General features: G+C 36.9%; 2 protein-coding genes across 2 annotated transcripts in view; both read left to right on the top strand.

Annotated features, from left to right (window-relative positions):
• The first annotated feature begins 1,512 nt into the window (after positions 1-1,512).
• The window catches only part of LOC134794929 (uncharacterized), an 85,719-nt gene continuing 75,764 nt past the window's right edge, over positions 1,513-11,467 (top strand). Inside the window, exon 1 of the mRNA XM_063766789.1 lies at positions 1,513-1,647. Within this exon, the coding sequence (XP_063622859.1) occupies positions 1,609-1,647 (39 nt within the window). The 5' untranslated portion in view covers positions 1,513-1,608. The remainder of the gene's footprint in view (positions 1,648-11,467) is intronic.
• Positions 8,298-10,449, top strand: LOC134794903 (cytochrome P450 6B7-like). The gene is made up of 3 exons (XM_063766753.1): positions 8,298-9,539; positions 9,695-9,948; positions 10,176-10,449. Exons 1-3 carry the CDS (start codon positions 8,425-8,427, stop codon positions 10,352-10,354), a joined length of 1,548 nt encoding a protein of 515 aa, XP_063622823.1. The 5' UTR covers positions 8,298-8,424; the 3' UTR covers positions 10,355-10,449.

Here is an 11,467-nt window from a genome sequence, read left to right as displayed (position 1 = left end):
TAAGCTGAATGTGAGACAAAATACACATTGGACAGCGAAATTGGACAGGTGGAATTACCACCCTTATATGCTTATTTACAGTTTTGAGAAAACATTTTATTAAACGATTCCTTTTGATCGTTGTAACTACTGCCAGATTGAAATCAAATATATATTCACTATCAAAAACTTCATATTATATACCATCAGCCGTAGTAGTGCATGGCTTAGAGCATTTAATAACTGGAGTCGACTTTGAGAGCTTACCCCTCTGCCGAAAAACTTGCACAATTATGCTAACTTTTGTATGGACTGACATGGGTATTTGTACGTTACTCAAAAATCGGCAGACTGTTGTTACAGAAAATTACAGCGATTACGTCTCCAGTTATTAAATGCTCTAAGGTGCATGGTGACTTTATCAATGAATTAATTCATAATGTCTCCATGCGATTTTGCAACTCACTGTACAGTCGACGCCAAAAATATGTTTACACTTTTACTCCTTTGTAATAAGGCGAAAAATGTAAACCTATTTGTGACGCCGACTGTACCTATCAAATTCGTATTAAGTCAATAAAACTTTGTTACGATTATACTGTCTATTTCTATCACAGTTATTAATCAGAAAAAATATATTGTTTATACAATTTGACGTTTTAATATATAGACAGATAACAGATAAGTAAATACGCACATAACGTTTTATCCGTGCTCTTGTTTATATTTTTAGATTGGACTTTAGACTAGTGAACCATCATGGAATTGTGTACATTGTATAACCAAAGAGAATTGAGTGTTATAGAGAGGTAAAGTCTATGAAAAAAACGTGCCCGTTATTATGACATCAAAAACAGATGGCGCTGTCCTGTAAATGTCACAATCTGAGTTACCGCAAAACGTATGGGCATGTACAGCGCCATCTCGTTTACCTGTCAAATTCGAAGCACGAAGTTGTCTTAGATTTTACGCATCTTAATCAATGTATCTTTGGTATATGTAACTATTGTTATATTTTAGAAGATACATTATTAAATGTACCGTGCAAATGTGCGAGTGTTAGATATCCAATTTTAGTGTAAGCGTTATTTTATACAAAGTTTTCATTAATAAATGATTATTTTAGTATAACTAGTTTTTCCTTTAGAAGGCATTGGTTACCTTACGGCCCTTTCACTTCTGGATCCACCAGAATACAACAAATGTTACACTTTGTATGGTAAGACAAAGATACTATGATTCTCTCTGTCTATGTTTGAAATGAGACAGTCCTTTGACAAACTATAAATGCAATGCCAATAGATAGATAGATAGATAGATAGATAGGTAAAATACTCTTTATTGGTAGGTACACCTCAGCCTAGTGAGTATTATATTCTTTGCACCTCAGTAAAAAGATCAAAGATACAAAAGAAAAGAACAATCTAGGTTCTATAAACTTTTTGCAGCTGAAAGCGGATATTTTATTATGATTTTATTCTTACATGTCATTCAATGTCCATGTTAGTTTGACAGTTTCCTTCTTTGGTTTCCTTCATAATATTAATATCGATATAATGTGTAAAATACCAAGTTTTTCGAGATATTTCTCATCAATATCCCAATGATGAACCATCAAGAAGAAAGAAAATGTTGCAGATAGCTGCCTTCGCATTGTTATGGATTGCCGTGAGTGACACTTAAATATGTACATACACAAATTTAAAATTTCGCGATTTTTACACGGGTCGCACGCACCCGAACTGCATACATCGCTGTCATCGCATTGTTAGTAGCTCAGTACACGTCAAAGGCTGTCGGACCACTGTTAAAAAAGGAGTGTATTGTTTTTCAGGGTTCATGTTTTACACTGTGGTATTAGCTTGTATTTTATTATGCAACTACCGACCCGCCCCCGGCTTCGCAACAAATTATACACCTAAACCTTCCTCAAGAATCACTCTATATTGATAAGTGAAAACTGCATGAAAATCCGTTGAGTAGTTTTTGAGTTTATCGCGAACATACAAACACACAGACGCGGCGGGGGACTTTGTTTTATAAGATGTAGTCATAGGCCCTAGGGATTGTCAATCGGTCAGCACACAACACGATGTCCGGAGATCTCTTATCTTATCTTTTTGTTTGTGTAGTGCAGTGTTGACCCGTGTTTATTTTGATTAACTCGATCGGATAGCCTTTGCACAAGCTGATTAAATTTCTGTGTCGTTCCATAAGGTTTTCGAATGTTAAGAGACGTGAGAATACCTACCTAAATGCTCTAAGGAGAATGCCAAGTCAAGGAAATATTTAAATTAATATCGGGCAGCTATAATCGTATTGTGAAGGTTAAATAAATTACAAGGTCAATAGGTAATATAGAATATTGGTCTTTCTATCTCTCTTGTCTTTGTATGCGGAATCACTGGTCACTTATCGACGGGCTGATGAGATGATCTATGAAAATTCTCATACAGTAATAGACAGCTTCGATCAGAAAAATGCAAACAATGTGTACATAGAGCAAACACCTCTACATTTTGCTAGGTATATATATGATATATACTCGTATTATATACCATAGTAAGGTAGGTAACGTAAATAATCATTTACAAAAAATAAACATAATTATGTGCAAGGGTGGATTTCAAAATCCTGCGAAAACTTATAGTTCGGTCTTTATAAAAAAAACTAGTAGGTTGTGCGAGTTGCAACTTTTTTATATATTTTTAAGAACTATTATCTTCATGTTCCTTCAATTACCATCTCCAATAACTTAATAGTTTTTTTTATATAAAATGTTTTATGTGTCTAAAGTCATCACCGTCTACCGGAAAAATCTGAACCTTTTTGTTTCCAGTGAAAACTATAGCATACCTATCGTACGATTGCGATTTTTCTTTTACTTATATCTTTTCCATGTTGTTGTTTAACACATGAAAAAATATGCAATAATTCCTTCACCGAGAAAGTACATTTAAAAATATTTAAAATTTTGTCACGAATATTCGTCAACACCGTCATGGTAATGTCAATGTGAGCTTATCTCCGTGTATGAACAACGAAATACCGCTAATGGTCCTTGCCCTATTTTTCACTTTAATATAGAATGCCAAAAATGATTTCACTATAAAGTCACATGATTGAATCGTGAGAAATATTACGAACAAATTTGTAAAACGTAGTTTGTCACAACAGAGCATCATCACCGTTATGCTTTGGTTTAAAAAAGTTACAAATGATATATTAGAAATAATTATTGAAATGAATGGCAAACTACATGAAGTTTATTGTGTAGCATAGACATTAACTACTATTATTCGTATTCTAGAAATAAAAACAAGAAACTCTCAAATCGTCAACACCATACCCATCATCACCGGGAAAAAATGACGACCGGTGATGATTTCATGTGTATGGTGATGACGATTCTCAGAAACTTTTCTAGTTATTTTGCTATAATTCATTATGAAATTAAGCTGTATGTTTGAAAAACGTTCTCTATGTCTTCTAACACTATATAATGTCTACCTTATAAATGTAGAATAAATGTAGAAGAAGATGGGAACACCCAAATATTCCGAAATATGTTTTTCCGACTTTCATAACCTCGATTTTTATAATCACGATTTTTTATACGTCCGAAATATCGAAATCACGACTTTGAAAACCACGAAAGAAGAAAATCACGACTGCGCTATTTCCGAATACTTAAAATCCGATTGTCATATGAACGAAAGCTTAAAGTTCCGATTATTAAAAATTCCGAATTTGTCTATTCCGAAAAATCATTGACCGATCGGAAATAAAATAATTCGGAATTCAGAAATTCGTTCTTTTGTAAACTCGGAATAATGAAATTCGTGATTTTCAAAAGGGAAGTAATTAAATGGTCAGCCGTTTTTAAAATTGATCTTCAAAAAAAAATGCATTTAAATCATTTGGACATGCTAGAACTGCTACCTTTACAGAAACCAACTGCTACTAGAAAAGTGGGTTAGGATAGAACTGCAACCTTCACAGAAGCCAACTGCTACTAGAAAAGTGGCTTAGGTTAGAACTGCGACCTTTACGGAAACCAACTGCTACTAGAAAAGTGGGTTAAGTTAGGTTAGAACTGCGACCTTCACAGAAACCAACTCCTACTAGAAAAATGGGTTAGGTTAGGTTAGAACTGCGACCTTCACAGAAACCAACTGCTACTAGAAAAGTTGGTTAGGTTAGGTTAGAACTGCGACCTTCGCAGAAACCAACTGCTACTAGAAAAGTGGGTTAGGTTAGAACTGCGATCTTTACAGACACCAATTTCTACTTGAAAAGTGGGTTAGGTGAGGTTAGAACTGCAACCTTCACAGAACCCAACTGCTACTAGAAAAGTGGCTTAAGTTAGAACTGCGAACTTTATGGAAACCAACTGCTACTAGAAAAGTGGGTTAAGTTAGGTTAGAACTGCGACCTTCACAGAAACCAACTCCTACTAGAAAAATGGGTTAGGTTAGGTTAGAACTGCGACCTTCACAGAAGCCAACTGCTACTAGAAAAGTAGGTTAGGTTAACTGCGACCTTCACAGAAACCAACTCCTACTAGAAAAATGGGTTAGGTTAGGTTAGAACTGCGACCTTCACAGAAACCAACTGCTAACAGAAAAGTGGGTTAGGTTAGGTTAGAACTGCGTCCTTTACAGAAACCAAGTGCTACTAGGAAAGTGGGTTAGGTTAGGTTAGAACTGCGACCTTCACAGAAACCAACTGCTACTAGAAAAGTGGGTTAGGTTAGGTTAGAACTGCGACCTTTACAGAAACCAACTGCTACTAGAAAAGTGGGTTAGGTTAGGTTAGAACTGCGACCTTCGCAGAAACCAACTGCTACTAGAAAAGTGGGTTAGGTTAGAACTGCGATCTTTACAGAAACCAATTTCTACTTGAAAAGTGGGTTAGGTGAGGTTAGAACTGCAACCTTCACAGAAACCAACTCCTACTAGAAAAATGGGTTAGGTTAGGTTAGAACTGCGACCTTCACAGAAACCAACTGCTACTAGAAAAGTGGGTTAGGTTAGGTTAGAACTGCGACCTTCGCAGAAACCAACTGCTACTAGAAAAGTGGGTTAGGTTAGAACTGCGATCTTTACAGAAACCAATTTCTACTTGAAAAGTGGGTTAGGTGAGGTTAGAACTGCAACCTTCACAGAACCCAACTGCTACTAGAAAAGTGGCTTAAGTTAGAACTGCGACCTTCACAGAAACCAACTCCTACTAGAAAAATGGGTAAGGTTAGGTTAGAACTGCGACCTTCACAGAAGCCAACTGCTACTAGAAAAGTAGGTTAGGTTAGAACTGCGACCTTTACGGAAACCAACTGCTACTAGAAAAGTGGGTTAAGTTAGGTTAGAACTGCGACCTTCACAGAAACCAACTCCTACTAGAAAAATGGGTTAGGTTAGGTTAGAACTGCGACCTTCACAGAAGCCAACTGCTACTAGAAAAGTAGGTTAGGTTAACTGCGACCTTCACAGAAACCAACTCCTACTAGAAAAATGGGTTAGGTTAGGTTAGAACTGCGACCTTCACAGAAACCAACTGCTAACAGAAAAGTGGGTTAGGTTAGGTTAGAACTGCGTCCTTTACAGAAACCAAGTGCTACTAGGAAAGTGGGTTAGGTTAGGTTAGAACTGCGACCTTCACAGAAACCAACTGCTACTAGAAAAGTGGGTTAGGTTAGGTTAGAACTGCGACCTTTACAGAAACCAACTGCTACTAGAAAAGTGGGTTAGGTTAGGTTAGAACTGCGACCTTCGCAGAAACCAACTGCTACTAGAAAAGTGGGTTAGGTTAGAACTGCGATCTTTACAGAAACCAATTTCTACTTGAAAAGTGGGTTAGGTGAGGTTAGAACAGCAACCTTCACAGAACCCAACTGCTACTAGAAAAGTGGCTTAAGTTAGAACTGCGACCTTTACGGAAACCAACTGCTACTAGAAAAGTGGGTTAAGTTAGGTTAGAACTGCGACCTTCACAGAAACCAACTCCTACTAGAAAAATGGGTTAGGTTAGGTTAGAACTGCGACCTTCACAGAAGCCAACTGCTACTAGAAAAGTAGGTTAGGTTAGAACTGCGACCTTCACAGAAACCAACTCCTACTAGTAAAATGGGTTAGGTTAGGTTAGAACTGCGACCTGCACAGAAACCAACTGCTACCAGAATAGTGAGTTAGGTTAGGTTAGAACTGCGACCTTTACAGAAACCAACTGCTACTAGAAAAGTGGGTTAGGTTAGAACTGCGACCTCCACAGAAACCAACTGCTACTAGAAAAGTGGGTTAGGTTAGAACTGCGACCTTCACAGAAACCAACTGCTACTAGAAAAGTGGGTTAGGTTAGGTTAGAACTGCGACCTTTACAGAAACCAACTGCTACTAGAAAAGTAGGTGTAGGTTAGGTTAGAACTGCGACCCTCCCTCCCCTAGAAACTTACTGCTTACAGAAAAGTAGGTATAGTTTAGGTTAGAACTGCGACCCCTACAGTAAATAACTGGTTTTAAGAAAGTAGGTTTAGGTTACGTTAGAACTGCTACCCCCCGTAGAAACGTAGGTACATTTATTTATTAACAACAAATTCGGAATATCGTTATTCGGAATTTAAAAAATAGGAATCACGTCAAATCGGAATTCAAAATTTCGGAATTATGACAATTCGGAATTCGTGATATCAAAAATCGTAAATGTTAAATTCGGTGTTTCTCCCTATCGGAATTGTTATATTCGGAATTATGTGGTTCGGAATTTAAAAAATCGTCGGTTTTACTATTCGGAAATATAAAACTTCGTGGTTTTCATCGTTCGGTAATTACGATAATCGGAATTTTGATGGGTCGAGCATTTAAAAATCGGAATAATAAAATTCGATATTTTAAAATTCGGCATAAAATATTTCGGAATTATGTAGTGTACCCGAAGAAGATATATATGACTATTTCTTTCACACTAGAGGATGGTTAGTTTTTAAATAACATTTTGACTGAAGTAGGCAAAATTTAGGTCACTTAGAACTTAGAACATACAAATGTTTATTTTTTATTATCTAATAATGTAAATCGTGCAACTTAGAGTCTGTAATTGCATGTTAGTCGTGTTAAAACAAAGTATTTAAACAAGCAACATATATTAAGTTTTAAGCGACCATAGGCTACAGTACTGGCTCACTATCGTGATGGCCTTATGTTTTTTGATAATATTATATTAATTGATGTATATAATTACAGCAATTTTTATTATACCATTGGGTAGTCACCGGACCCAATACCTAACATTTTGTAATTTATGACATGCATTACAAGTAGGGGTCTTGCAACTTATAAAACACTGATTATATACTAATGTTTAGCTATTAAACAACATATATATGGATTTAAATCATTATAGATATTTTTAAAGTTAATTTATAAAACAACAAAAATACAAACTTATGCAATGAATCAAATTATCAAAAAAAGTAATATAAGTATCATAAAAATTAAGCTCACTGGTAAGCCAGCAATTTTATAATATGATATAAATACCAAGTTATGCAGTAGATAAAAGAAGATGCGGGTTTAAACTGATAATAAGAGTACAATATTGTTAATATGATTTAACATTGAAAAAACCCAAAAAAATAAATGAATACATAAATTGCCTATTTCGGAATATAAATTATTTAAAATTATACAATAAAAATACTTGTTATATATTTATTTAAGTATATGAATAAAATGTATTTTTTATAATTTTCTAAAAATAATTTATGTAGCTAGTCTTATCTTCAAAAACATGTTATTTGTAATGTTTATTAAAGTTCTAAAGCCTTACAATTCAAAAAAGTTTTTGTTTTTTTAATACGTTTTTAATACTTACATATATAAATTAGTTCCCAAATCGTCATTACCGTACATGCAGTGTCATTACCGTCTATAAAAGAGTCATTACCATACCATGATTGTCATCACCATCTTGCGTTTCTATTTTCCGAAAGCGATAACTTCAAATATAAGCCACAAATGATTGTAAAAATTCCATAAATATCCTCAATATACAGCCCCCTATTACTTTACGCAGCTAGAATCGTGTTAAATTAAACATTAACAAAAAATATTTTTTTGTATGGTGAAATTTTTTGTGATGAAATCATGATGAAATCCACCCGCAACGTTGCTAGGTAATAAATTATTTGATTGACGATAGCCCAAAATAATAACTACCTATGCGATTGCGATACAATTTACTTTGATACGTTACGTAATAATTATTTATTGATTACCGACTGGTATAAAGAAGCTTCCTTTTTAAAACATATAAGAAGGCAATCTCATTTGACTAAAAACACTACAGTGATAAACGCGCATCAGCGCAGCGTGCATAAGTATTTTCCATAAAGCCCAGTTCATAAATATTACTATTTGATTTCGTTAAACGTCCATTTTGTGTTTTACAATGTTGTGGTTGTTAGTGGGTTTATTAACAGTAGTACTACTCTTGTACTTTTACGGAACGCGGACTTTCGGGTACTGGGCGAAGCGTGGGGTCAAGCACGATGCTCCCATACCGTTCTTTGGCACCGCGAAACGACAGTTCCTCCAGCAGATAACCTTTGCCGACATTTACGACGAAATGTACCAAAAGTATCCCAACGACAGATTCGTCGGATACTACCTAATGACTAATCCGTTGCTGATTTTAAGAGATCCCGAATTGGTTAAACATGTTTTAGTGTCAGACTTTAACCATTTCTATTCAAGAAACTTGCATCCAATCGACGATAACCCTGAATTGTTGTTGAACAATCTCTTTTCCTGTGAAGGGGATCTCTGGAAGTTGTTGAGGCAGAGGATGACTCCCGCCTTCACGTCCGGGAAGTTGAAAGCGATGTTTCCCCTGATCGTGTCAAGGGCCGAGAAGCTGCAGCGAGTGGCGGCCGAGGTGGCGGCGAGCGGCGCCGAGGTCGACGTGCGCGACCTCATGGCGCGCTACACCACCGACTTCATCGGCGCCTGCGGCTTCGGCATCGATACTGACTCACTCAACGATAAGAACTCCATGTTCAGAAAGCTGGGTATACGCATATTTATCCAAGACACGAGAGATGTGGTAGTAGCCATCTTTAAATATGCTATGCCGAGTTTGATGAGAAGTTTCTCCTTCGTGTCACCTATTGTTGAGAAACTTACGTCAAAGTTAGTTAAAAGTATAATGAAGGAGCGGAATTATAAAAATTCGGGCAGAAACGATTTCATTGATTTACTTTTGGATTTGAAAGATAAGGGAAAGATGGTGGGCGAGTCTCTGGTGCACAAGAAAGCTGATGGTACGCCTTGTGTGGCTGAGAGGGAGATGGACGACGACCTGATGGTGGCTCAAGTGTTCATTTTCTTCGCCGCTGGCTTTGAGACGTCCTCCTCGGCGACCAGCTACACGCTGCACGAGCTGGCGCACCATCCCGAGCACCAGAGGAGGTGTCAGGAGGAAATTGACGCGGTGCTAGCGCGTCATGATAACAAATTATCTTATGACGCTATTAAGGAGATGAAGTATTTGGACATGTGTTTCAGGTCGGTAAAGGATAATCAATTTTTAATTAGTGTCATACTTGATTTAAGACTTAGAGGCGTTTCATGTGTGTTTAAAGTCTGTCTTTATTTTCAGTATTCTGTTTAGTGTGTAGGTAGTTGTATAGGTATGAAAACGTATTCGTCATTAATTTCAGTGAAGCCATGAGAATATTTCCCTCCCTCGGCTTTTTGCAACGCAAGTGCGTGAGAGCCTACACTATCCCGGGCACGGACGTGACCATCGACCCCGGGGTCAACATCATCGTCCCGGTCAAGTCGCTGCAACTGGACCCGCAGTACTTCCAGGACCCGGAAAAGTTCCGTCCGGAACGGTTCCACCCGGATAATGTCGCCAGCATAGACAAGTATATATATCTACCCTTTGGGACCGGACCGAGAGCTTGTATAGGTAAGTTCAGTTACTTTGACAATAATTCTCTATACACTATTCTCTATTCTCTTTGCCCGTGGTAAAACCATTTCCGTGTAGAATAATAATAGGTATTAAGCGATGAGCGCGTAAACAGTATTTGTTAGACAAGAACACTATCTTTTGGAAAACAAATTTGGCACATTTTTGCAAGCGTTAAATAAGCATTTAATATTTTTTTACGTAGTTTCATTTTATATTTTCAGGTGAGCGTCTAGGCTACATGCAGTCGATGGCCGGGCTGGCCGCGGTTCTGAGCCAATTCTCCGTGGCTCCCTGCAAGAGCACACTCCGCAAACCGATAGTTGACCCCACGGTTATGTCTGTACAGAGTGTTAAGGGAGGCCTGCCGCTCGCCCTCACCCCTAGGAAGAAGACACAATGAAGCGGCAATTCACTGACATCTTTAATTTGCTAAAGATCAGATAAAGCAAGCCAAGCAACGCCCACGCACAGTTTTTTCGAATAAAGTATCTGTGGTCACAATTAAGTAGTAGTTATTTTTATGATTTTTTGGGTTCCGTACCCAAAGGGTAAAAACGGTACCCTATTACTAAGACTCCACTGTCCGTCTGTCTGTCACCAGTCTGTATCTCATGCATGAAGCGTGATAGCTAGACAGTTGAAATTTTCACAGATGATGTATTTCTGTTGCCGCTATAACAACAAATACTAAAAAGTACGGAACCCGCGGTGGGCGAGACCGACTCGCACTTGTCCGTTTTTTTTTTTCAGTTAAGTAAACCCCTTATTCATAAAATTTTACGAGCCTGAATTAGGCACATTTATGTTCTTACAAATACATAAAGAGACAAATGATTCATAGCTATACTTAATTGGTTTTTTTAGCATTCGAAAAAAGGTAAAAAATCTTGACGTTTTTTTTTATTGAAAAATACTTTTGAAAAATAAGTCACGGCAAATATGTAACAATTATAAATCATATACCTACGTTTACCTACATTCTTTTGCTTTCATAAGTAATAGTTACGGATTTTAAAAAAGCGTTTTTCAATTAAAAGATACGTCAAGATCGCGTAGTCTTTTTTAATGCTAAAAAAAACGAACTTATAATAGTCCGACAAGAAATTGTAGAAATTAATTGTGGGGGCGCCACTTCCTACGTAACGTAACTGGCACATTTTTGACGTAAAATGCGTAAACATACATACAATTTAGTATGGAATTTTTTAATTCTATTTTATTTAATTTCTACTATTTTATGTCGCACTATAATTCAGGCTTGTAGAGTTAGACCAAGAAAAGTCTGCAACGATTTTGATAGCCCACGATGGAAATTTCTCCAAGATGGTACCTACACATTTTCCAGGATGGCGGCGGTTCCTCGAGGTCCCCAAAAGTCAAATAATGTGGACATGACAAATAGACCTCTAATTAACATACATACCAAATTTCAGGACTATCCTAGAGATTTAGATTTCGAAGTTAGTCGTAACCTAATCCGACTGTGTTATATTAAGCAGACATCGTAAATATA

This window comes from Cydia splendana, chromosome 11 (assembly GCF_910591565.1).
Source record: "Cydia splendana chromosome 11, ilCydSple1.2, whole genome shotgun sequence".
In the NCBI taxonomy this organism is placed as follows: Eukaryota; Metazoa; Arthropoda; class Insecta; order Lepidoptera; family Tortricidae; genus Cydia; species Cydia splendana.
This window is presented reverse-complemented; position numbering and strand designations above follow the sequence as displayed.